General features: G+C 40.1%; 4 protein-coding genes across 4 annotated transcripts in view; 1 reads left to right on the forward strand and 3 right to left on the reverse strand.

Annotated features, from left to right (window-relative positions):
• Nucleotides 1-124: 124 nt before the first annotated feature.
• On the reverse strand, nucleotides 125-6,662 carry LOC137872336 (phosphorylase b kinase gamma catalytic chain, skeletal muscle/heart isoform-like). Its single transcript, XM_068710537.1, has 9 exons — nucleotides 5,649-6,662; nucleotides 4,641-4,819; nucleotides 4,333-4,387; nucleotides 4,184-4,249; nucleotides 3,912-4,075; nucleotides 2,486-2,576; nucleotides 2,190-2,343; nucleotides 1,927-2,052; nucleotides 125-1,263 (listed from the first exon to the last, which is right to left on the reverse strand). The coding sequence occupies exons 1-9, from the start codon at nucleotides 5,729-5,731 to the stop codon at nucleotides 997-999; spliced, it is 1,185 nt and encodes a 394-aa protein (XP_068566638.1). The 5' UTR covers nucleotides 5,732-6,662; the 3' UTR covers nucleotides 125-996.
• A 509-nt stretch (nucleotides 6,663-7,171) lies between these two features.
• Nucleotides 7,172-9,739, reverse strand: chchd2 (coiled-coil-helix-coiled-coil-helix domain containing 2). Its single transcript, XM_068710557.1, has 4 exons — nucleotides 9,572-9,739; nucleotides 8,751-9,003; nucleotides 7,960-8,176; nucleotides 7,172-7,565 (listed from the first exon to the last, which is right to left on the reverse strand). The coding sequence occupies exons 1-4, from the start codon at nucleotides 9,619-9,621 to the stop codon at nucleotides 7,555-7,557; spliced, it is 531 nt and encodes a 176-aa protein (XP_068566658.1). The 5' UTR covers nucleotides 9,622-9,739; the 3' UTR covers nucleotides 7,172-7,554.
• Nucleotides 9,740-10,813: 1,074 nt separating this feature from the next.
• Nucleotides 10,814-14,481, reverse strand: im:7138535 (uncharacterized protein LOC797998 homolog). Its single transcript, XM_068718993.1, has 8 exons — nucleotides 14,341-14,481; nucleotides 14,137-14,243; nucleotides 13,067-13,192; nucleotides 12,662-12,921; nucleotides 12,505-12,585; nucleotides 12,285-12,401; nucleotides 11,416-11,562; nucleotides 10,814-11,311 (listed from the first exon to the last, which is right to left on the reverse strand). Exons 1-8 carry the CDS (start codon nucleotides 14,382-14,384, stop codon nucleotides 11,144-11,146), a joined length of 1,050 nt encoding a protein of 349 aa, XP_068575094.1. The 5' UTR covers nucleotides 14,385-14,481; the 3' UTR covers nucleotides 10,814-11,143.
• Nucleotides 14,482-17,483: 3,002 nt separating this feature from the next.
• Nucleotides 17,484-27,542, forward strand: part of si:ch211-235m3.5 (BICD family-like cargo adapter 1) — a 17,215-nt gene continuing 7,156 nt past the window's right edge. The window contains exons 1-5 of the mRNA XM_068710570.1: nucleotides 17,484-17,984; nucleotides 19,603-19,818; nucleotides 24,794-24,913; nucleotides 25,849-25,995; nucleotides 26,559-26,741. Coding sequence (XP_068566671.1) covers nucleotides 17,739-17,984; nucleotides 19,603-19,818; nucleotides 24,794-24,913; nucleotides 25,849-25,995; nucleotides 26,559-26,741 — 912 coding nt within the window. The 5' untranslated portion in view covers nucleotides 17,484-17,738. The remainder of the gene's footprint in view (nucleotides 17,985-19,602; nucleotides 19,819-24,793; nucleotides 24,914-25,848; nucleotides 25,996-26,558; nucleotides 26,742-27,542) is intronic.

The raw sequence follows: 27,542 nt of genomic DNA on the forward strand, positions 1-27,542 counted from the left end.
AACGGGTCTTGTGTATTAGCTTTCTACATTAAGCTTTAAGTTGTTGTATAAAAACACACAATTCAGATATCTTCAATTTAAAAAGCACCACAAAGTTTTAAAATGTATAAAAAAAGACTTGCGGTTTCAAATGAAATGCACATTTTAATAAATAAATCCATAGCATTCTTCTAAAGTGCAAATAATGAAACCGTCCCTTGAAGCTGTTAACATCACAGTAATTCAGTACAGTTCATCCTGCATAATAGTTATACAGTACATGCCAGTTCAAGTATGCAGGTTCACTGCTTCATATTCAAATCTGCTAAATCATGTGTTAATTCAACAAGTTTTGCTTTGGCTGTCAGTTCTGACAAATGACCGTTTGAGAAGAGTTAACATATTGATGAACGCATTCAACCAGAAAATCTAGTGATTTTATGAATGTGATTTAAAAATGTAATCTATATTCTAACAAACACTTGCACACAAATGCTGCTGTAGCAAATTAATTGTAGGATTTATAAACTCCCATTAATAAACTCAGTAGAAGATAATGTGAAACACTACTGTCCATGTTTGAGATATGGATATTTATGCATAGTATTCAAAGAAACTATCCATTTCAGGCATCAAAGAATGTCCATTTTCAGTCAAAACAGTTGAGAATGGGTTCATAGGACATTCAATATTTACTCTAAATCATATGCCATTTTACCAGTAAATCTGTTCCTTCAATCTACATTTAGGGCAGAAAACAAGTAAAGTGAACAGTGGTGATGTTTGCCACACTTCTTTAGGCAAATCAATCCAACAATGCTGCATGTTAAAATTCATGAGCACAACAGGCTCTCCACATTTAAGACAAACTTAAGTTAACCTTGTCTGGTGGTAGTTCTTTATATTTTACCAGTTAATTTCCTTTATACAAACGAAGATGGGTACAAAACCCAAGCTAAGTATAGAGCATCACTCCCATTAATGTGCAGCAGATCTGTCCCGAGGAACGAGTGCTCGTTACCAGATGATGTGGACCGGCTCGTCGGCCTCGGCAGCCATCGACAGCAGGATGGCCTTGGGAGTGTTCTCAAAAAGTGCTGCTCTGTTCTGAGTCTGTCCCTTCTTGACCCAGTGGCCGTAGATCTTGAATGCACACGCGTCGATGAGCTTGCGGATGGGCTTGACGGCGTACGGGTCACTCATGATCACCTCCTTGGTGACGGGCTTGGCGCGCCGGTAGTTGCAGTAGATTCGCATCGTTGCCAGAACAGTCATGCAAATGACCTGAAAGATGAAAATTGGGGAAAGTTCACTAGAGCACTGAGGGTATATTAAATGTGGGGAAAGTGTACTTGCCCCTCACCTTAACATTTTGGTACAAGACCCCATATCCACCCATCCTTCACCCACACAGGTGCTTTCACTCATTCTGCCTAATTAGAATTCTTCTCAGGACTGTGTGAGATTGTGTCTTTCTTACCCTCATATTAGTTTTGTTAGTAACCATTCTTAAACACACTATATGTTTGGGGGTTTATATCCTTCTTTACGGACAACAATTTGTTTTCATTCATTTCAGTTCATTTGAAAATTTACCAACGAAGACTTAAAACCTGTTTATAATAAACTCTAAAATGATTAAATAAGACATTTGGAAAGGTCTAATCAAGTGAGTAAATACGCAAGACTGTTGTATATACAGTAAATTAACCAATAAATTGGAGAATGATCTTTAAAATTTAAACATAACTCTGTAATGAAAAGTGACCCGAGGCCAATTTGGAATTAGACAGGTTGAGATCACGAAAAGACTTCCTTTTCATATATTGGAATCAAAGTTTCCAATCATTGTGTGGTATGACAGTTTGAAAGCTATCCTTGCTGGTGTGTTCGCTGTATGTATGTGAATTTAATTGAGAATTTGAGTAAAAGTCTTTTACGTCTCACCTTGAATCGCCTGTATGGACTGAACTTCCGCACTTCATTCACCACATACTGAGAAAAGAACGAGTGGTTGAGGACTTCTGTAGCTGTGTATCGCTGCTTTGGGTCCACCACCAGCATCCGGGTGATCTGAGGAAACCGCACAGAGGGTTTTGTTCATTCTTCTGTAGTTAAAAACCACGTAGCAGCTTCATATAACTGTCATAAGTGATATCAGTACTTTGTCAAACCAGCAGAATTAGAGATGGAAAAAAAAAAGAGCGTACCAAATCTTTAACGGTGTCCGAGCGGTCCTCCCACTCTGGAGACGAGAAGTCGTAGGTCCCAGACAAGATCATACGCAGCATCATCATCTGTTTCCTGTGCCAGAAGGGCGGAGAGCCTGCGAGTAGCGTGTACATGATCACCCCTGAACTCCATCTGCAGGCATAAACCAGGAGAAAAATCATCATTTAGTCATTTGTTAATATAACAGCTTTGTTGCTTATATTGTTTAGTTTATACATCTGACATTCTGATAACTTTCTGCTGTGTCATGTGATTTTTGTCTCTGCTCACTCACATGTCCACAGCGGTACCGTATCCTGTATGCCCTCCGTCCATGGAGCACTCGATGATCTCGGGAGCGAGGTAACCAGGAGTCCCACACACCTCTGCGTCACAAGACACATCAAACTTGTGAAATTTTAAATTGACAAAGCTTGAAAAATTGTTTCACCACTTGGTCTCTGGCAGAACATTCTAGGGGTGTCATGTTGTTAAGCAGACTGTACAAAAAGAGATTTCATGTCAATCTGATGGATATTGGTGGAAGGAGTACGAGAATGGACATAAAAGTGAACTTTACTTCAATCATCACATACATACATGAACTTTAACCCATCCTCAAGAAGACGTCCACATGTAGACAGGAGGAGCCAAGGACCAAACCACCCACCCTGTGATTAAAGGATGACCCACTATAAACCCTGAGCCACAGCTGTCATACCAATACTCCAGTAGCAGTACTATGGAACTACCTTTTGGAAACTAAACAAAAGTACATTAGTTCCTCTATTGAAGAGCATTTAAAGTAGCAGGCTCATGGCTCCTGACCGTGACTTGAAGTGCTTTACAAGAGGGAAAACAGGAAAAACAAGATTTGCAGCCAATTCCTCTCCAAAACAGCAATGTATTCAAAACTAGGAACCATTTTCACAGAAGACTTTCTCAGAGATCATCTAATGCATGTGAAGCAAACTTGTGAGCCATAAAAGCATAACTGTAGGCTTTTCTGTATTTCCTACCCAAGCAAAAGGAGTTAAGACAATTATGATGTCACATTATGACTATTTAACCCACTCAAATAAAGTAACTTGAGTACTTGTAATTACTTTCCACAAGTAGCTTCAAGTAGAACATCAATATGCATAACACCATTTACCTACATCTGAGAAAATGTTGAAATTATTCACCACAGTTTGCATTCAGACATTTATTTTGAAGGCCACTTTCAGATCATGTGTTGCATGGTTACTGTAGATTTGCTGAAATAGATCTACAGCCTAATGGAGGTAATCTAAGCTGATCATATTTACCAACTAAACAAAATGATACAAGGATGCACAGTTCCATGACACATTTCACTTGCCAGTTCCCACTGCCAATAATGATCTGTGCTCTCTGAGTCTTATTTGAAAAGGTCAGTGTGTGCTCGGAGTATACAGCAAATACATCTGAGTGTCCTGTTGCATCTTAACCTTTGTAAGAGCAGCTAAGGGAGACGGGAGCATGTTGTGCAACCAGACCCAGATTCTCAGCCGACCACCAGCAGCTGCTGTTACAGCACTGAAGGTTTTAAACATAGTAACTTCAATAGAAACAAATATATCTGCAGCTGAACATACACTGGTGGGACTTTCTGCTTTGAATATGTCAGTGTGAGCGATTTTGTATTCAGATAATGTAATAAAGTTTGCTGGTTGGTTTCCATGTCAGCTCTCACTGACCTTTGAGCTTCTGTCCCGGCTGGATTTGAACAGCGAAGCCAAAGTCAGTGAGTTTGATGTTCATCTGGTCGTCTAAAAGGATGTTCTCAGGCTTCAGGTCCCGGTGGACAATGTTCTGGCCATGGAGAATCTGGACCACCTTCAGCAGAGCACGCATGATGTTCCTAAAACCAACAAACACCAAACTCGAAAGGTCTTTTAAGAATATTAGGACAATTCATCGCTTTCATCTTAGTAGATAGGCTCAATAGTGATATAACTCTCTCACTGACCGGGTTTCCTTCTCACTCAGAGTAACTTTCTCTGTGAGGTAGTCAAAAAGTTCCCCTCTCTTCATCCTGCGGGAAAGAAAACAAAACATTTGAACAACCACTTGCTTGAATTTCTGCTTTAACTCAGTCGTCTAAAACTTGACACTTACAGGTCAAAAACCAGGAAGAAGAAGGCATTGGACTCGTAGCAGTCTTTGAGCTGTACTGGAGAGGAGACAGAGACATTTGAGATACACTCGGTATTTAATGAAGACGGACAAAACTAAGAGGACACCTGATAGGTGAGGGCCAAGGCCAACACTGACCACAAGTGACCTTTTGAGCCGGTTAGTGAGACAAAGGCCGGACGAAGCTCTTTTGGCTTTCTGAGACTTTTATCGTAGAGTCACGTTTAAATAAAGCTGCTGATGCACACAGTTTGAATTCAAATCTTTCTTGGGAGAATGAACGATCTTACTGATGTTGTCCTGTCCGCAGACTTTCTTCAGGATGTCGATCTCCTTCACCGTCGCCTCCCTGATCTCCTCGATCTCCTGAGGGGTCGTCTTGTCCGATGGGGTGATGTCGATGATCTTCACCGCAAACTCCTGAGACGTCCTTTTGTTGATGCAGCGACGCACCACGCTGCTCACTCCCCTGAGGAAGAGAAAACACTTTACATCTACAGCTCTGTCAGGTCATTTATTTCTTCAGAGGGTTGTGTTTGTACAGCTGGAATCAATGACGTGTGTGTGAGGAAAGATTTGGCATGTTGTTCTCAAAATACTGGAGTTTGTTTTTTTTCCATGTTCATCCTATATACTACTCTAATGTTACCCGTGGAAGAGGAGCCTCGTCTTGATGTGATGAACATAAAGTCAAAGACTGTAATCTCCTCATTGTAATTTCTATTTCTGAAGTCTGTTTAGAGGGAACTAAACTGACTCTCCATCCCCTGTCAGTGAAGCTCACTGAGCCACGTGAAGAGTACTTGAGCAGCTGAACACATTGTTTGAATCTGGTGACCTGCATGTTTAGAAAGGAAGTGAAATGACTGCGTCTGACAGGGTGCCATCCAATCAAGGGCAGCTCTCGACACTAAGACCTTTGTCCAAAACATGCTGGAGTTAATGAAAGCGGCCTCCCAGAACACTGTGTGTGTGTTATGTAACAGTACCACCGTCTGACAGATGGTGGTGAATGACGATGAGGAAGAAAGCTCTGGCACTGCAGACATTTCTCAGGGGGACTCCTGGGAAACCATTCAGCTCGTTTCCACATCAGTGTCTCAATCAGATAAACAATACCAACAAGTTGAGCTGTTGTGCTGTTTTTAGAAAAGAATTCTAGAAAATGTAAAAATATGTGTGCCAAGGATAATTTTGGGCCAGTTTTTCATAGCATGTTGGCTTGTGACCCCTCTAAAGGATTACTGTACTTTGCTTCTCCTCCGGCTGTGGGATAATTAACGTCTTTATGAACATACCTTCCCAGGATCTCCTTGGTCTCGTACTTGTCGTAGAACTCCTGGGCTCCCACCCAGTCCGGGACCTCCTCGTCTTTGGTCATGATGACTGTGATGCCGGTTCACCACCAAGGCTGCACAACCACTCTCCTCTCACAGCTCACAACAGCTGACACAGAAACGGTTTCACTGAACACAACACATTATTGAAAGTACTTATCAAGCATCAGGAGGAGCCCTGTATTGCTATTTGAATTGATTATCATTGCTGATTGGATTTATGTCACATGTTTTGCAGAAATGTCAAACGAGCTCTTCTCATATTTATATTGATGGAAATATAAAATTATTGGGTTTCAAACTGCTGGTTGGATGTCTCTTTGGGCTTTGAGGAAATTATGATGGACTAACTCATGAAAATAATCACTAATCGCAGATTAACTGCAACAATACATCACGTTTTACAAACCGATCATATGGTTTGTAACATCTTAATCTGCAAAGTAAGAGTCCATATCAACAATAAACACATGCAATGCAGTCGAAATTAATTTAATAGAAGTATAAGGGAGATTCAATGGAATTACTCAAGCATATTAAGATACATACAGATACGTGACTGAGGAGCACCTTGGCTTTCCTGCAGTCTCGTGTGATGTATTTAATGCACATTCCACTCTTTTCTTATAGTGAATTTATTTAGTTTTTTCGAAATGTATAATGAATGAATTTTGTTACCTGGTACAAATAGATGCCTTCATTAGTATGAATGGAACGACCTCCTCCACTATTGTTTTCGTGTAATACTGTTGTGTGTTTAAGCTCCGTATCACTCGTGTTGTCACAGATAATAAGCGAATGAACGGTCTTGGATCTAGACTTAATGTCATTGCCGACACATCACGTGGTTAGACTAATACAGCCATGTGCCACAGTGCGAGAACAAAATCTCTCTCTCGTCTGTCACTATTTGACCTTTTGCGGGCTCCAGTAATAAGCTTTAACGCATTTAAATAAAATAACTTAGAAAAAAACCCGCTCGGTCACTCACCTTGTCCCGTGTCGGTCAGTCCCCGTTATTACGGTTTATCCATCACAATCACTCGGTATGTTCATTAAGCGTCAAGAGAACGGACAATGAAGCTCCGGTTAAACCCCGGTGCTGTCGCGGCTCTGCGGGGCCGCCGCCATCGCAAAAGGGTGAAGCTTTAATGTCAGACGCCAAAAATAAACAGACGCTTCCGCAGCAGCACACTCTGAACGCGTGTGTTCACAAAATCCAGATCCATGAAATAACACCCCGGAGCTCCTGCAGTCCCCTCGACTCTTTCAGAGAGAGAGGGGGGGAGTTGTCCTACATTACCAGCAGCACTCTCTACACGCAACATTCAACTCGTGGATGTTCATTCAAACCGGAGTGACTGGACAGGTGCTGGGCCCCTGTGGCATCTAATTAAAGGAAGTGGATGTAAAAATAGAAACGTTTCTTAGAAAGTCCAGTAACATCGAACAGACAGTGAAATAGATCATAACACCTCACACTGTTTTTATGATTCAAGTGCTTTATTATTTTGAAATCTAAACATGTTGCAAACAAACCGCAGACATCGATAATCCATATGATGGAAAAACAAGTGCAGTTCATCGATATAAATTAAAAGCACTGAAGATAATGGAAATCACTGATGACAACAACTCAAATCAAAATGCAGCAAAACATATAAACATTATTTATACGACTATTATTACAAACTCTGCAGCACTGTCCTGAGAATGAACACAATGATGCGGTCTAATGATGATCAGCTGTCAAAATAAAGCATGTTTATTGATCTCTTGTGAGTTAAAACACTCCTAGTATTCATCCAGCGTGGTGGCTCATTGCAGTTAGTGTGTGCTCTTCACTCTCCAGGGTTTTGTCTCAATCTCATGACAGACCTGTGGAGAAAAGAAAAGTTTAATTCGACAACTTTTCCTACTTCGAATCATTTTTAATAATTTATAATCCTATAGTACAAAGAAAAAAAGCTAGTTATATAATATATTCAGAAAGCCTTTAAAACTACGCCTCCTTATGGCCACACTGTGTATTGCAACAAATTACCTAAGACCCATGACGACATAATGCATAGTCATTTGGCTATGATGTCTGAATGACTAAGTGCTCATGCAAAGACCTCCTTATTTGGCAGTTTTAAATCAAGTGTAAAAATGATAACGCTACTATTACATTAGTGGTGCAAAACCGCACTGTTTGACTGCCATAACCACTTATTAACAAGCTATGAATCCATGTGGAATCTAATTTATTACATCTCCTCTTTGTACTCACCATTAGAGAACTTGCACTGCTTCAGCACCTCACTAAAGCCCTCACAGAGCTTGTAGTCGCTCTGGTTCTGGGCACACTCGATGAACTGTTTGAGCTCATAGGAGCAGGCCTGTTGCTCTTGAGGGGGCTGCTGCTGGTACATGGACTGTGGCTGCTGCTGGTACATGGACTGTGGCTGCTGCTGGTACATAGGCTGTGGCTGCTGCTGGTACGGCTCCTGAAAGACACGAGACAGATGATGGGATCCTTCATACATCTATAGTCGGCATAGGTATTTTGAGTTCTTAACTTTTCAGTCGTTTATTTCAAACGTAACACGGTGATGAAAAGTGATATCTTCTTGCCAATGCAACCAGAAAACACAACACATTCATCCATAAAATGTTGCAATGATTAACATGGAGATATGTTATGCAAGTGTCAAAACGTCTGAAGACGTCTCACATGCAAAGATATATGGCTAAGTTGTACATGTTTCCCTTGATGTTTTTTTAAATCAAAAAGACAGGCAAAAATGAGAGCACACTGGAATCAGTCAGCACACATGTACATTAGTACCTGAGGATATACCCAGGTAAAGGTAATGATCATGGTTCACTGTAATCCGTTATCCCCATTTACAGGTAGCCTACCAGTTAACATCTTTTGGTAGTGATCACTACTTTGCCTCCTCTTCAAACCAACCTGTTTTTGTTGTTGTTGTTGTTGTTGTTGTTGTCACCGCTACCTACCTGCCACGGATCAGACACACTAATCTGCCCTGAGGCTATTTCAGTCCACAGTTTATTTACCTGGTATGTGACGTCGGGCTTGGCCGGCTCCGAGTTTCCTCCACCGAAGCCTCCAGTCATGGCGTGGCCGAGGGTGTGTCCCACTGCCGAGCCCACTGCCACTCCAGCGGCTGTAGTCGCCATTTGGGCAAACATACCAGGCTGCTTGGGCGCAGCGGCTGGAGCACCCACAGCAGATGGAGGAGCATGCATTGGAGCCGGGGCATAGGAGGGAGGGGGTGCAGCCCTGGCCATAGGTGGTGGTGGAGCCCGGCTGGAAAGAGAAAATTATTTGAAATTCAGGACTGTTAACAACTGGCACGACCTGTAAGTGCTGGTTTGAAATGAGCTTGAATTAATGGTAATTATAAGATTAAAGAAGGCCAAAAAAACATCAATTCTCGAGAAAAGAAGCAAAGCAAATTTGTATTTAGTTAGTGTAAGTGATGGGGATATAATGTCAAATAATTTAAGTAAAAATAAAGTCTCAGAAAAAGTCTAAATTTGAATGTAGGTCAAAGGGAAACTGATCTTAGCTGCCTGTGATGTCACATAACAGGCAACATTAAAAGACCATGACGTAGATTACACATTGTAACCTTCATTACTTAATCAATGACTTCTGAGCGACCATCACTTTCCTGGTACAAAAAGACATTAAGATGTTCAAAAACAATCATTATAACTTAGTTCTAGCTACTAATCTAATAGATAATGTATCACTAGCTAACATATGAACCGTTAACTGTTACGCTAGCTAGCTAAACTTGTTAGCAGCTAGCTTACATCAGCCGACACAACATCCTAAATAAAGTGTTTTAAAAACATTTATCAAATGTTACCTGGCTGGAGGGGCCATCCTGGATGTCCGGCTTCTGCTTCCTCTTGGCATTTTATTAATTCTTGGTAATATTTGTGAGTTTTCTGGCTGATAAAAACGCAGTTCTGCAGGCTACTTTATGTCGACCTTTAGGTTAGCTAGTCCGGAACTTTCTGTGTGTTACATCATTTGTCTCTCGGATAACTTCCGGTGTTGTGTCTAACAATGATTCCCCCCTAACCTGAACACTAACCACCGGGAGGGGCGCTATCATTGTTCAAGGAGGGAGACACTATTCGACGGTGGAACAGACTTGGACACCTATACATATGTATTTCGTAACTTATTGATTGGAATGACTTAATTTCCTTTACCCTAAAGAACAGTTTCATAACTATATATTCAATATATATTTATATATAGTTTATGTATCTTAATTGGTGTGCCCACCTTCCAATTTTTGTGTTTTGTTTAATGGTTATGCAATGTTTTTAAGAAATGTAAATCGTAGGCTGCTCCTTATTTATTCAAATATATATTGATTAATTATACTGAGTATTACATCTGTTTTGAAAAATACGTAGCTCACACTGTGCTTCAGATGCTTCCTTTAAACTTCAAATCATTCATTACAAGCATGCCTTGTCAATTATTGTTTAGGGAGGTTGCCTGGTTTTAAACCTAATTCTTGCAGAAATTGCTGCAACAGTTTTCAGCATTTCCAATAATAAAGTAAAACAAAATAGCAATTCAGTGTGACTATCAGGGTTAAGCTGAGGGCACAGGTGGCCACCTTCAAGACACTGGGATAAAAAAATAATAAAAGCATATGGGAGGATGTGCATGTGTCCTATTTGGGCAAATGGACCAGAAATACTCTGCTTCCAACACATAATGATGTTCCATGTTCTTAAACTGCAATGTTGTAATGTCTTTATGTCCGTAGGACAGCTGTACTTTGTATCAGACTGACTCAAAAGATGTGCTTCAGTTAGTTCCCCAATTTCCTGAAAAAATATTGTGGAGGCAGATTCAGCTAAACATAACTAAATAGAGCTAAATATAGATAAACCAATGAGTTTCTCTGGTGTCTATATAATGGTGTCTATAATATAATTTACATCAGTGTAATGTTTTCTTGCTAAAACAAGAGTTAGCCTGCATATTAAATGGTAATTGGTAATAAACAGTAAAACAATGTTGAAGGGTGAAGCATAACAGCATTATCAATATGGCACATTACATAACATAAAATAGCAATACATTAATTTGTTTACTAGGTTTATTCTTTAGCAAACAAACTTCCATATAAATGTGCAAAGCCAACACATACAAAAATCGATTCAAGTAATAATTTTCTCAACAAAAATATCTGATAATATACCAGTACATCATAGCAATGAGAAGCTATATTAGAAAAGTACACAGCAGGTATGCATATGTACTATAACTAAGAATGTTGCACACCTTTATAACTATAAAATCATATCATATGTAGCATTGCACAGCCATATTTTATTTCATAACAAGGATTTTAATAATAAAAAAAAAAAAATCACTTATTTCTCAAATTAAGCAGTAAGAGAAAGACATATTACTCGTGTTTCCCTTTCTTCTTTTTATCTGAGAATCGATGTCGTTGATGTTGTCCACCTCCTCGTCCTGATTTGTTTCCTTTCGCTCTTCGATCTGTCCACGCTGGCATGGGAGGCTCAATTTCTCCTGGTCGTCCTCCTCTGTCTGGTACGCTGCCCATCAACGTCTAGTGAGACCAAAGAAGAATTAGAGGCCATCTTCTCTACTTTAAACTTACGATGTCTTCATTCAGAATCACAGGAACAGTTTTATTTCGGTTTACAGTTGTACCTTGTAGACGGGGGTGCTTGTTCCAGCCTTGATCGGCTCGATGAGGAACTTGTCCTCTCTGGCGGCGATCAGGAGAGACGAGGAGACTCGAGAGGAGCTGGAGAGAGAAGAAAGAGGAGGCACCGAGGCCAGAGCTTCACTGCGCTCCTGTAAATTAAAAAAAATGATTGAACTGGTGAGTTTGTTGAGATACATTTCAACAAGAACTTAAATGATTAGAGGATTAGTCAACTGATGTCTTTATGTAACGTAATGTTGGTCAGTCCAGCGCTTTGATCCAGACTGAAATATCAGAGACATTGTTTTTTAACTATAACTACATAAAACTGAATCAAACCTACAGAGCAGATTGTTATGACATTTTGCAGACATTCATGTTCTTCAGTGGATGAAGCCTGATGACTCTGGTGATCCTGCTGGCTTTTACTGTAGTGCCACCTACATTGGATTTGTGGCTTTGAGTGTAATATCTCAGCAACTTTTGGATGGATTGTCATGCAATTTGGTATAGACATTCATGTTCCCCTCAGGATGAATTGTAATAACTTTGTTGATCCCATAACTTTTCATCTAGCGCCACCACCATGGTCAATTTTTGAATTGTTTGAGACTAAATATCTGCAAAACTACTGACATTCCCGTCAGCCTCAGCTGTACTTTGTGTTTGGTGCTAGTTAGCATATGTTAGCATGCTAACACGCTAAACTAAGCGGGTGAACTGCTTAACTCGGTCAAATAGACAAAACAGATTCATGCATCGTGAGGGCAGATGACTCTGAATAAAACCCAACAAACAAATGATCCACTTTGGTACGACTGCTCTTAAAATAACTGAGTTGTGAACAGATGAAGTGATGTAAGAGGCCCACCTTTTGTTTTTCTCCCCATGCAAATGACTCGAGTGTAACCTGAAAGCGTTTGATCATCATTTGTCGCCGACAGTGATAGTCCTCTGACAGAACTTGATTGATCTTTTTAACTTGCGCCTGAGAAACAGAAAGGGGATTCAAAATAAAAAATAAAAAGGTTGAAATGCTCACATTAGAGTTACATATGATGTGTAATGATCTGGTAAACCTGGCAACATACCCACTGCTCTGAGCTGAGGCTGGTGTTAAGAAGCGGGTTTGTCATGTCTCCACACGGTAGACGAGCGAGCCTCGAATCCACCTGCATAAATGAAACGTGTAAAAAAGCATTCAGTGCTTCTCAGTTCGTAGTCATGACTTATACACATCAAACTTACCTCACTCAACACGTCTGTAAATTGCGAGGAGGCGTCCATGTCGAGGGCGTGCAGCAGTAATATCCATTCTGCCTGCGTCTCCATCTTCCTTCTGTCTTTGTCATCGTCGTCTTCATCTTCCTGACAAAACTCAGTGAGTTCATGGCTGTGATCTTTAACTCGCTGCTCTTTTTCAGACTCGTCTCCGGTTGTTTTCTCCTCAGGATGCAACTCCTTACGCTTCATTATTTGAGCCGCTTGCAATTCTGATACAAGGAACTCTAAAAGGATTGAACAGTCAGTTTAAGAAGATAGCACCCTTCATTTAAAAGTGTTGAACAGGAAATGCACAAATTCATGGGCACTACAATCATCAGGTGAAACCTTAAACACATAACTCTTCAAAGTAACCCACAAGACTCTCACCAGTGACTTTGTTGAGGATTGACGGCCCCAGCACCTCTGACATCAGCACAGTGAGGGGAGACAACATGTTTGAGAGTAAAGTTCTTAACTCCCTCACCAGCAAGACATCGCCTGTTCTACTCGAGTCTAAAAAAAGACAAGGAAATCATATTTATACAGCACATTATAGCAAGCACTTTATATTGAGATGAATGCAGCAACAAGTACAGAAAAATACCAATAACAAAATACAACAACCATTCTGTGAAGTACAGTCATTTTTTTCTATTAAAAGGTAGAGTGATGTACTGTATGGGCCAATATTTGCCTATTGCAGATGTTTTGGTATCGATTTGAAGTACATGTTGGCCAATAAGTACAAATAAAGTACAGAAATGCCAAATACTTGGATATTACTTGGGTAATACTGAGGTAGTTTCAAAACGCGTCATTCCTTGTCCACGAGGACTCACCAACAAGTTTAATTGTAAACTATAAAATGACCCAATTGGATATCGGGTACACAATTTAGGCATCCTTGTAAAAATATGTTGTTAAAAATGTGTATGTTATGTGTTTCTGTAAAACAGCAACAACAAAAAATACTATAGATATCTCATTATCAGAATGTTTTTAATTTACAAATATTGATATCGGTCTAAAAAATCCTTAATTGGTCAAGCTGTAAGATGTCTTCATTTTACCATGAACACATGGGAAATATTTATATAAATAAATGTGTATTTATTTTTTATATTCTGAGCTTATTTGACACACAAAAACTTCCTTTAGGATTGAATAAAGATCCAACTTATCTTAATAATAGAAGAAAAAAATACAAAACCACTAACCAACAAACCCCAGACATAAACTACAAACACAGACACACTCACTGTAACTGATACAAAGTTTGTTTTTAAACGTGGACAAAGTTGTGAAAGACCTCAGGTCATAGTCAGGCAGTTTATTAAAAACTAACCAGATGTGGATTTTATACTACTCAGAAGAAACACCACCTGGTGACTTAAAATGTCTGAGTGAACAGCAGTTTACTGCATCAAACCCCACATACAGAGGGTTATAACTCAAACCTTGTAGCTCCGGACAGAGAGTCGTCAGCTCTGTGGTCAGCCAGGTGAGCAGCGGACAGGGAAGCTCATCGCAGGTACACCGCGCGAGGCAGCAGCTGCCCGGGTACCTGAGCAGGAAGTAGAGACGACAGGTGAAATGATCTGGTTGCTACACACGAAGGTAAGTTAGGAGACTACGCAGCAAACAAGGAAGCAGTTACTCACCCTAAAGCTTTAACAGCTGAAACTGTCCCTACGCTCCTGTCCATTGTCTCTATAATGAGAAACAATTGATGTAAATCTGTTACAGTAAGTCAGCTCTTCCCAACTCATGAAAGTTCAAGCGTGTTTATAAATTGTGCTTCCTCTTTTTTTACAGTGTTTAATGAAAGCTCTCATATCGCCACCTGCTGGCCGGAGTATGTAGTGCTTCTGTAATAATTCAATAAAAATAAGAATTCATGCAACAACGAGCTTTAAAATAAGTACAAGTAAAATGAAAAACAATTTGAACTAAATAGCAAAATAAAATAAAAATACAACAAAATATTTGGATTGAAGTAAAAGGAATAATTTCAATACAATTATGAACAACTAACAAAAACGTATGTACAAAAAATACAAAAATGGAAATTGTGATAGTAATAATAATGATGATGATAATAATAATACTAACATACATATTACTCATAATAGTTATAATAATCATCATCATTATTATATTACGCTTTATTTATACAGCAGTATTCAAAACAAGGTTACAAGGGCTTTAAAATAATACAAAAATAAAATGGAATAAAATACCCAACAATAATATAAGATAAAATCAATAATAAAAAAACAAACGGATAACAGATGTTGGAAATAAAACACTGTGCTCTCATTAATAAAAGGATTTTTTTAATAAGCTGTCACAGATACTGCAAGTAATACATTTTAAAAAAAGTTTTAAATTATTTTCTAAAGACAATTATTTCTATATATACTGTAATATAAAAGAAAAATCTGATATAACATGCGTCACAGTTTCTTTACTTTACTAACACATCCATCAGTGTTGTGTTTTACATTTGTGTCCACCAGGAGACACTAGAGGTCCGTGATGGGCTGAAGTATATTAACTAACAACTAACGATAAAATAACACATTCACGTTACAACTGGCCATCAAACACTAATTTGCTCAAGTACTGCAGTGCAATATTGAGGTACTTGTACTACTTGTGTATTTCCAGGTAATGCTACTTAATACTTCTAAGCCACCACATCTCAGAGTAAATGTTGTACTTTTTACTTCATCTCATTTTTTGAGAGCTTTAGTTAAAACTCATAAGACACAATGAAGCACTGCATAAAGTTGTTATTGGCTCCACTTCAACCAACATTTAAATGCTACAATGAAAATAGTATCCAATATATTCGGAGCTATTCTGCATAATGGTGTTTTTCCCTTTTGATACATTATGAAAATATACTGTCTTGCTGTTCTTTGCGTTTCGATCAAATTCAACCACTGCTCGCTGTTAATGCATCTTGTAAAAATATGTATATATGAAATGAGTAGTAACCAAACACAAACACTTCATTTATTTCTCCCACTCTATGGATGTATTGACATCAGCCTTCATTCTCTGGTCATCGATGGATGTAATGATGGGGATCTTATTTACTGGAGGTGATCTTAGAAAACCGTGATATATAATGTCACTCACCATGTTTTGGCTCAGCTACATTATTCTCTTCATCTTCATTATGACAAGAAGGGCATACTTCGGCACACTCAGCATTCTCAACACCATCACAGGTGTTGCTGATGCAGGCAGAGAGAGATTTAAATCATCAGCCATGCTTTTATGGTTGTCGGTTCTGCTTTGGTAGCTTTGGGTCAATTTCTTCTTCACAGCTCCTGCAGAAGCTGGTACAGCAGAAAACTTTGGACTTGAGTGGTGCAGCAAAGTAGGAGAGTTCTCTGTGGTCTGACTCAGCAGAAGAAACGGTTATCTTTATTGGTGGTGAAAGAAGTTGATATACAGCTTTTGCCTAATAACTAATCAGACTGTCCCTTCCTCTGACATATGACTGTGCGCGCGCGCGCACGCACGCACGCACGCACGCACGCACGCACGCACACACACACACACACACACACACACGTGCTGCTTCATTAGCTTTGTCTGAATGTGTTGTCTCCTCTCCTCATTGAGCACAGCTTGACCACATGTGTCCCACTGGCAACAAGCCCTTCCATCAGCAGCCTGTAAACTGAACAGAACAATGAACACGGTGGCGGTGTGCATCAAGATTGAGCCTCCTACGTTTGCCTGGCCCCTGCTGCCATATGTACAGAAACTGTGCCGCCCCTCGACAACAAAGGCCCTGCCATGCGTCAGGATGCTGCGTCTTTCATTCCCCCGACACTGCTCTCTGCTCCATGAAACCTTGCGGGGTGCTGACCTCTGACATCTGGCCAGCAGCCAGACAAAGCAGCCAGACACTCCCCTCTCGGTGGACTTGATGAGCACTTGTTAGGTGGATGGCTGAATGAAACGGTGATTCCCTCACAGTAATATTCACTGCCATACTTCAAAATATCATGTCGGTAGAGTATAATATATTCTGGGCATCCAAAACATGTTTTTGGTTATATGTGCGGTGAAGATCATGCAGAGAAGTGTAGTGTCCAAAATGTATCACTAATTAAAAAAATATTCAATGTATCTGTATTTGGTCAACAAACTAAACATCTTGAATAAAGTAGAATTTGTGATATTTAATCACATCCAGTTGTGGAAAGTAAGAGAGTACGTTTACTCATGTACTGTTTTAAAGAACAATTTTGAGGCACTTGTACTCTACTCAAATAATTCTGCTACTTTGTGCTTCCACTTCACTACTTTTCTGAGGAAAATAGTGTACTTTGTACTCCACTACATTTATTTCATACATTTAGTTACTTGTTACATTACAGATTCAAATTATTTCTTCAAAACATCATAAAAAAATATAAGATATGATAGATTATTATGAATTACGCTACACAGCAGTATATAAGTAATTAAAATGAGCTCCACCGTTATCAGCTACAACATTAAAGTGATACATACATTAATATACATTATTATTATTATTATTATTATTATGGTATGTTTTATGTTAATACTTTGTAGACTTCCTTTGCTTAACTAACACTTTGAATACAGGACTTTGTAACTGGTGCTGCTACTTTTACTGAATAAAAACAAAAATACTTCTTCCACCACTCCTCACAGGTGTTTCCATGCTTTGTGGTAATTTTCCACTACAAACCAGTGAGCGGGAGGACAGGTGTCAGTCTGTTTGGCAACAGTTGCTCAGGTGAAGCCACATCCCCGAGAGACGCACAGTCATGTGCTGGTGACAGACGGAGCAGCCTACCGACACGGTGGAGCCCAAACCTCTAAATTCCACACACATCAAACCTCCAGGTCCACACACACCCAGACTGAAAGAGCACCCCAGTGTCATGGACGGACAACTTCTTGACACACGCGCGGCTCTGTTTCAACGTGTTTCTGCGTCTTCTCTGTGTGTTTAAAAACGATATTTATTCCGGAGGTGTGTGTTTTTTTGAGTCACCTGTCGGTTATGGATCGACTGGATGAATGGAGCTTCAAGTCCAAGAAAATGGACCTGGAGGAGGATTTCTACTTCGACTACGGAGCGGAGGAAATGACAGATTATCAAGAGCCCGATGAACTTGTGGCTGCTTTGAAACAAAAGGAGGAAGAGGTTATTTTGGCGGCCCAGCTGGGAAACGCATTGCTCCAGGAAAACCGTCAGCTGAAAGAGCAGAGCGACAAACTTCATGAAGAGTACGCAGACAAGCTGGAGGTAAAATTAATCATCTTTTATTTAACAGTTAAAATGCTTTTAATGTACAGTGAAAGCTTTCTGGTGAAATATGTGGTTATCAAAGATTTGACAACGTGGTTGCTGCTAATATTTGTGAGTGGAATGTTTCCTGATTAAAAAAGGAAGCCAATAACGACGCTTCCAACTTTTTAAAATAATGTGTACCAGACTACAGAGCAACTTTATGAATGAAAATAATCCAGTATATAAAATAATAGGGTTTCACAAGTTATAGATCAGAATGTATGTGAAATACACCCATGGCTGTTTCTTTATTGTTATATGTCCAAATGACAACTTCAAACACTTCATGTTGATAATAGAGAGCATCATTTGATCAAATAACGGAGGAAATACACATTGGTGGCGTGAGAAACAATAATAATCGTACTGTATGATCTACAGCAGATTGTACATAATTCAATATTCCAAAATACATTGTAAATCAATGTAATAGATATTCATAGGGAATCTACAGTAAATGTCGCTGTCACGTAAACGGGCAGGAATTTTCCATGTGAAATTGTTGCTTTACTAAACTTTCCTTTGATCAGGTCCATGCCTCTGTGCTCTCATTGTTCTCTCTCTTTTGTTTTGTTCCACTGACTACAAACGTATTTCTAGCCTAGAGAAACGTCTCTACTGAAATGTGTGTCAGGCAGGCGATCTTCACAGCTTGTGAAAGAAATTGTCAACCTGCTGCTGAGGAATCAAACTAGTATGACACAAACTCCTCCCGAAACATCAGTAGTTACCTTACTACAAGGAGCAAACTGCAGTTATAGGGTGTCAGCAGGGAGCCTCAGAGAGGATTCTCCAAATTTAATGAGTCTTCAAGACAACAAATCTAAAAGCAATGAAGCGAGAGACAGCAGGGAAACAGACGTTGTCTACAAATTTGTATTTGTAGTGAAGCTGCACAGCATCACACACCTGAGTGGTTACGACAGACTAAATCACGGCCTTGTTGCTATTCTCAGGGTGAATGCTGATGATTCAGATGTTCAATCTTATCATGTGTGACTACGACTTCAATCAGTAATTTGCAAAGTGCAATAAAGACGTATCTGCCTTGAAACTGATCGAATATGCTGGAGAGATAGTTTGATGACTAGAATAATATATACTTGTATGGAATATAAACCTGCCACTAACGATTCTTTTCATCCATCATAATCTGCTGATTTGTGATTTAATCATCTGGTCTATAAAATTTCAGAAAATAGTGATAAATTCCTAATTTCCTAAAGCCCAAGATACATGTTAATGATGTCTCAATATAGTACTCAATTATCAAAGTAGTGGACTCATTTTCTGACCGACTGATCGATTAATTAACATATAGGTTCAGGCCTAATGGAATATATGAAAAAACAGATGTCATTCATTCAAATTCCAGCTGTCATACATTTCCCATGACGCTTCACAGCTCTGAATGAACCAGGTTCGTCACTCAAATTCAATTTCTAAACCACACGTTATCATTGTCACATCCTGTTGCTGATAAGGAGAATTTCAAACCTATGTTTAATATAAACAGCCCATGTTGAATTAACTGTAATCATGGATTGACATTTATCTTTCCACCCCTGTGCAGGAGCTGGAGCAGGGCAGGCATGAGCTGCGGCTGAAGCTGGAGGGCTGCCAGTCCCAGTGGGAGAGCCAGGTGTTGGACCTGGAGAGGGATGTGAGGGAGCTGAGTGCCCAGGTAGAGCAGCTCACCCGGGCCCTCAGCGAGGCCGAGAGGGACAAGAGTCGAGCCCAGCTGGAGCACAGCGAGCTCACACAGCGACTCAGGGAGCAGCTCAACACTGTGAGTTCTACACCTGGATAGAAGGCCTGTGGTTTTAGATACTGTGTTTATTTAATGCTGAACTAGAGGCGATAGAACTGTAGACTTTGGTTCAAAGAAGCTCCCTGGCTGCGATAGGTGACTGAGCCTCTGTGAAACAAACACCAAAGCTGCTGGCCCTCTGAGTCAAACTAGATAAGACGAGCCGTCACCCGATCCTCACACTGAAACTCAATGTTCTCTGCAAACCGCTCGGGTATCAGTCTTACTCTGCAATCTGCCCTAGAGCAAGGCCAAACTCTCAGGCTGTTCACAGACTCGGAACAAGGCCGTGATAAAATGCTCACTAACATAGGTGTTGATAAAAAAGGAAAGTTTCCATCTGAACAGCAGAGACAGAAGTTGGTTAGTCAGTAGCTATGAAACACAGCTGTTGGCTACAGGCAAATGATCTGGGCTGTTGTGGTGCAGAATGTAAACGATATGTAAACAAGAAGGGGAGGGAAAGTTAATCCCATGGTTTGATTTAAGATTCAGGAAAGAAGGACGAAGAAAAGTAGAAAAAGATCTGGAAGATGGGTGTTTGTTAATTTAATTATTTTTTTAATTGTAGGAGCAAAAATGCCAAACATGCTCTTTCTCCAGCTTTCACAGCTTTCATGTGTTTGTAATATTATTGTAAACTGAATATCTTTGAGTTTTTGAGTCAACTACTGGTTGAACAAAACAAGATATTTGAAGACTTCACCTTGACTTCAGTGAATTGTGCAATTTTCACTATTTGCTGACATGTAATATTAATAATACGTTTATTAGATTAATAGGTTATGAAAATAATCCTCCATTTCTGCCCTGCATGAGAACAGTATAATCTATTTACCCAGATCCAGTTTATTCAGCAACATGAAGTTAACTTTTAACAAGGTGCTTTGGTACAGGTGTGATGTAATGGACAAAAGAACAGCTGATTCATATCATTATCAGCTGTATGTGTTCAAACATTTATGATCAGCAGTGTTTGCTCTTGAGCGCACACTAGGCGGAAAATCAAACTGGTGACACAGTATTTTACTGCCTCTTATCAGTTAACATGAAGGAGCTGATTGGATCCCACAGCTGGACACCTTTTTTGAGTATTTTTTCAGACTGTGAAAATAGGGAATGTTTTAAGAAACATTACAGTCGTCGTGACGTGTTCCGTCACACACGGCCGATTACTTAGTAGAGCGGTTCCTTGTGCTGCTTCAAAATGAGCAACAAACCTGAACGTAAGTTAAAAATGAATCCAAACAACCGTGTACAGCCCTCCCATGAGTCAAGGTCCGCAGAATAAGGAACTATGAATGTCTTTCCCTCCCTCTGCGGCCGGGCTGAAGCACTTACTGAGGAAAACAGACTCCCTTGAAGTTCAGGAAAAAGTCAATTTAGATAAAAAAAAAAAGTGCTATCTCAGTTTGGGCTGTTCGGGGAGAGGGAAGTGGAGGAAATGTTTTATTTGGCATCAGACATGTTTCACTCTGGACTCTTTTTGGTTGTAAAAAGTCAGAAGAGAGAGCGAATGTGTTGAAGGAAGAAGAAGCTCCATGTCTGACGTATCTTTACCAGACGTAGTGAAGGGTGTTGTTTCTACCGTGGTGAGTTGTGTATGTATTTCTGTGATTGTGTGTGTTTGTTCAGACGCTCCCATAGTTACGACTGGAACAGGGTATATAGTTCTAAGAAAATCAGCAAATATTCACATTTGGGACCAGAAGACAATGTTGGAACCAGTAATTATTTGTCCAACATTTTTCTTAACACTATGCAGCTCATAGATTGTGAGTGTACATATAATTGGAGCTGATGCAGGTTTCAGAGAGCTTGAAACACTATATCCTAATTGTGAAAGTGTAACCAAAGCATGACAGGAATCTGGAGGAGGGCGTCCGTGTATCGCACCACAGAAACCTGAGCGAGAAAGAATTCTTAATGTTTACAAGCAACAGCAAAGCTCTGATGCGAGGGGAAAGGTTTGCTATGACTTTTCATCCTGGTGCATTTGGGGAAGCAGCTGCATTAAAAACAATGTTGACATGTGCCAGTTTGTCACATGGTTAAGTACTGACTTTTTAGACAGCAGCTAAGGAAAGTAGATGTTAAGTGAGGTCAGGGTGAGTACATTATCATTCCTGCAGCTGACACATGATGATGCATGTCTTTGTTAATTCTTTGGTTTGGACCTGTGCTAAGTTAGATTCAGTATAACCAGTACTCTTATCACAATTTATGTTTACCAACGTTTTTCTTGATTAATAATTTTGTCAAGAAAATAGTGTAAATTGCCTGTTTTCCACAAGCCCACAGTGAAGTGGTTTCAAATATCTGGTTTTGTTCAACCAACAAAGATATTTAGTTGACTCAATGTGTCACTCAAAAGCATCAAATCCTCACATTTGAGAGGCTGGAACCAGCTAGTATAAGCCATTTTTGCTTTAAAAATCATTAAAATAGTCGCTCAATTACTGTCGACTAATTGTTGCAGCTCTGATATTAGATTTTTTTATTTAATTTCGAAATGATTCATTGATTTTTTGAAACAAGAATTAGCTGATTTATCGCTAATTAAAAAAATATTAGTTGCTGGCCAGGTATTTGGCCCCTTTTTAACAACAAGGATGTAAATTAATTATTTGGAGATTTTTAATTTTTTTTTCTTTGACTAAAAACACGTTACCGTTTCACCTCCTGCTTTCCACCCAATGTCACATGATCACCTTCCCTGGCCGTGGGTCAGTGTGTGTTATTGTACGACTGTGACAAATCTTTTGCTGTGAGATTTACGTTATTGTAAAATGAGATGCCTGAATTGAGGCGAGCCCCCATGACCTCTGCTCCTTATACCAGCGTCACGCAGCTCATGGACAAAAAGGGAGAGATATAAATCTTTCATTTGCTCCTCTGATGTCGCCCCTTATATCCCATCATCCCAGGGGAAAGCCATCTTTTCTGTGTGCTCCCTGAGGGGCTCGGCTGTAACTGGGCTCAGCTGTTAGATACCTCAGCGTTTGGATCGGTGGTGGCCTGAGGCTTGGGGGACCATGTGAGGGGATATCATCTTTGTGTCTCTACCAAATAGAGCGTCCTCCTTCCACTCCTGTTTTGGTGATTCTCAGTGGGTCGCTGCCTCTTTTGTGGAGAAGGGGCCCGTGTTGACGAGGCAGCGGTAATGACGGCTCACGGACACAAACGGTCATCTTTAATGTCCCCCGCTCCTCATCATAGTGTGTCTGCATGCCATGTTTTGTTTTTGTCCATTAGTGCCGGTTTTACTCTTGACACACACACACACACACACACACACACACACACACACACACACACACACACACACACACACACACACACACACACACACACACACACTAATTTTAGACTCGCGCCTGCCTCACTTCCTCTGTACACTCTTACAAACGCGTACACACAAGCTGTCCCCCTCTGCTTCACCCTCATGATGTCCAAGTTTATCCTCCGCCACATTGTTGTCTAATGTGGCGTGATGATGTCACAGACACAACCAAGATGCCCTCTGCTCCATCTGCTGCAGAGGCCGGCCTTTAATCTTGTATTATGTGGTGGTGATGGGACCTGACAGGGGCCCACCAAACTGCTGAGTAAGGGGAACTGAGGGTCTCAGACCAGGACGGGAGGTTGGGGGGGAATTGGATTGGGAGAGAGATGGGTCAGTGTTCATCACTCCAAAGATCCCTTCGTTTCATTTTTTTCATGTTGCAAATTCTTGTGTTTGAGAGATACTTGTTGAGAAAGTATCTGATGACAAAACATAGAAATCATTATTTAACACTTAATATGACACGTGGTTTGTCAATGATTGGCTAATAATTTCTGTTCTTCTGATGAATGAGTCGTGTTGTTTTTTTGTTTGTGTTTCCAGCTCTTTTGGCTTTTGATTTCTTAAGGAAAGTGGAATTTGAGATATTCTTTTTTTTTTTTGCTTTTTTTTTTGCTTTTTTTTTTTGCATTTTCGCCTTCATTGGAAAGTTCGACAACTACGAGGTAGACAGGAAACAAGGCCTAACATGTTGAATGTATTTCCATCCTCAGGAAATATTTTTGTTCTCATTTTAAATCCTACTTTGTTTATATGCAAGTTTGACAGCTGGCACACCTCATTTGTTGACAAAATTGTCAATCAGTTGATTAGCGTGAAACCATCGTCAGGATTGTGCATTGTGTTGCTGCGTGATCCTTGCATTTGTATTTGTGATACAAACCGGTCAAAACCTCCACAGGGTACCATTTTCAAGAGTCAACATGTACATGTGACCCCTTTATTGCAGGTTATGGTCTTACTAAGTGACCGTGAATTATGAGCTGTTCTACAAATAATATTTTTTCCCTCTTAAATAGTTTTAAGAACATCAATACTTGAAAATGAATTTATTAATCATTATTTTATTATATTATTCATTTTAAGCAAACATTTTTTTTTAATCTTCTTGGGACCCCTCCCATTTTATCTTTAGACCCCGCTCAAGGTCACTGGGTTCCCAAACAGGGAATATTGTAACCATGAGTAGTTCTTCTGAAGGCAATACAAAAACAAACATCTATCATTCTCCTTGTGCTGCATGGCCCGCAGCAAAAAACATACAAAACACATGTTCAATTTTAGTCACCTAATCCCCACCTTTCAGTCAGGTATCATATTGTGCTTCTACTCATCTGGGTGCAGATTACAGGATTTATTCCTGCTATATATTTGGCTATTTTAAGATTCAAGAATGTGGTTCAAGAAGTTCATCCCTCAGGCAAGCTTTGTTTTGGAGTTTCAAGTCGGCAGCTCAAAATGCATCATTCCACTTTTCTGAGTGAACTTTGAGTAAACAAAATGCACAAAGAAGGTTTGCCTGCAAATTCAAAAGCCAGCTTTTCTTTCACTCCATTTGTGAATCTCATCTGTCTATGTTTTCTCTCTGGTGTGTTTTTGATTGTGTAGGCGATGGAGGTGGAGAGAGCCATGTCCAGTGAGCTGCAGGCTTTGAAACAGGAGCTCCAACAAAAAGGAAGCCACAACCGGCCGCAGGACGAGGAGCTGATCAGCGCCATGAGGGAGCAGGTAGCTACCGGGCCGTTTACTGTATATGTACCTCTAAATGCTGTAACCAAAGCTAATCCTAAATGTGAAAAGGATGATCAAGTAAAATGTTTCCAGACTTGAGAGCATCATGTACTCAAACAAACAGGATGACCAGAACACACAGTACCAGCGTGTCTGTGTGTGTTTTCGTATTACATTTCCTGTCAAAAGTGTTAATTGTGTTGCCAGCTGGTGCATGTTCATGTATTTAGTGTCCCTTAGAGAGGAACATTTTGTTGTGTGTTGTCCAATACATGAAGAACACAATTCAACACAAGACAACATTTCAAAGTAAAACATGAACATGAAGTACAGGTAACGGAACAAATCTGTACACATAAAGGACACAGTAGAAATAAAATAAACAGAAAAGGGTACAAAGAAAAATACAACCTAATCCAACAAAATTGAGGCATTTCATTTTTACTTCCTGACATGTTTCGTACTTGTTTCTTAAAATGAGAACTTGATAATTATTGGTCCTTTTGATTATAGATTAAAAAGAGGCAATATTGTCATTAATTTTACTCATTTAGCAAAGTCAAGCTTTGTCTGAAAACCGTCTTTCAAAATCCAATTTAAGTCTGAATTCTTGTGTGGATATACCTTGCGGTGGAAGAGGCCAGCTGTCTCCTAATAAACACAGTCAGGGAGATTCTGATAATGCCTTATGCAACCACCCTTTAACACTTTTAGTTACTCATTTCCAGAGAAGAGAAACTAAGGAACATTGCCACAACAAACTATGTTTTTTCAGGGAAAGTGAAAAACCTTCCAAATATTCTTGGTACCTCTCCAAACACATATATCAACATTGGTTGATACGGTGTGACGCAAGTGCATAGTGGGAGTTGGTTTTCCTTTCCGAGAAGAAATAACTTTTTTAAAATCCCATTTATGGTGTGTGTCTTTAGGTGCTGCGTCTCACCCAGAAGGAGCAGGTGCTGGAGGAGCGTTTGGAGAGTGTGTGTCAAGAAAACACTGAGCTGAGGGCGAGTTTGGCCTCTTTACACACACGCCTGGCTTTGCATGACCAACTCAACCAGCAGCACAGCCAACAGGTACATAGACGAGGCAACACAAAACGGCTCAGTGCGGTTGGTGTATGAATGAAAGGGACTTCAATAACAAAGGGATTTTCTGCTCCTAGCCCGCCGGCCTGGGTTTCGGTGGGATTGTGTCGAGCATTGCTAGACAATCACCTCATCCCCGTCATTGTAACTGTCACTCGCAAATCTGGATTCCTCTCGTGTTTATTTACTTTCATGTTGGGCTGCAGGCTGGAATCTGGCACGTCAGGATTTCTCTCTCACTGAACGTTGGTAGTAAAAAGTCTCCCGGCAGCTTTTTAAAAAGCACATATGTCTTTGAGTAAAAGTGTGTTTGTGTTATCATATTCATCTGTCTGTTTATCATCAATGTAATGGGAAGATCCATAATGTCTTATCTCTATCACTTGTTGTAGTTGTTGTTTACTTCAGATTGTTCATGTGTGTGTGTGTGTGTGTGTTTGTGTGTGTGTGTGTGTGTGTGTGTGTGTGTGTGTGTGTGTGTGTGTGTGTGTGTGTGTGTGTGTGTGTGTGTGTGTGTGTGTGTGTGTTCACATGCCTCCTTGTGTTTTCAGCTAGCCGGGGCGTTGCAGGAGGTGGAGGCGGCGCGTGGTCGCTCACAGCAGCTGCAGGCCCAGGTGGAGGAGCTTCAGGAGGAGGTGTCCCTGCAGGAAGGCAGGAGCCACAGAGACGTCTCCCTGCTGTCCGAGCTGGAGAGCAGCCTGGAGACGGCAGGGCTAGGAGTCAGCAAAGAAGAGGTACTAAAGCAGATTACTCTCCAGCACTGTCAGACGACGGTGTTTTAAAGCTTCAAGCCAGAACGGTAGAAAGATTTGGCTGTCAGGGAATTAAGATAAAAAATGGTAAAGGGGAACTCAACACCGATCATTTACACATAAAAGAGTGTTTACAGGTCTTGGGAAATACTACTATCAATTGTTAATATGGTGATTTTCTGCAGCGTTCGTGGTAACTGTGATATAAGAACAATTTGAAACTACACTCTCATCTACTGAGAGTGTTTGATATGCATAAACACACACACACACATACATATATACATACATATATACATACATACATACATACATACATACATACATACATACATACATACATACATACATACATACATACATACATACATATACATATACAGTCCCTGACAAAAGTCTTGTCGCTTGGGTACAAGTTGACCTTAAGTGCCCCTCAAATATATTTGTAATACATTTTTTTTTTACAAGAAATGGCTAATTTCAATCCCAACAGCTTTTGAAATAATGTTTTGGTGCCAAATGAAACTGCTGAAAAGCATTCTAACGTTCACAGCTTGGTAAAGCCCACTGAGTCAGTTTTTGCCAAGACAAAAGTCTTGTCGCCTTGTCATATGATGCACCCAATCCTAGATTACAGCCTCACCTGTGATCAATAATTGATCAATCAATTAGTGGGTGTGTATAAAAAGAACCCCAGCACACCAGACCTTCACATCAACTGCAACTTGACCTCTGACAACATGCCTAAGATTCACCCTGAGACCAAAGCGTTGATTATCAAGA

The sequence above is a fragment of the Cebidichthys violaceus genome, unplaced genomic scaffold (genome assembly GCF_023349555.1).
Source record: "Cebidichthys violaceus isolate CVI_PGR_0920_01 unplaced genomic scaffold, fCebVio1.0.p SCAF_1, whole genome shotgun sequence".
Lineage (NCBI taxonomy): Eukaryota > Metazoa > Chordata > Actinopteri > Perciformes > Stichaeidae > Cebidichthys > Cebidichthys violaceus.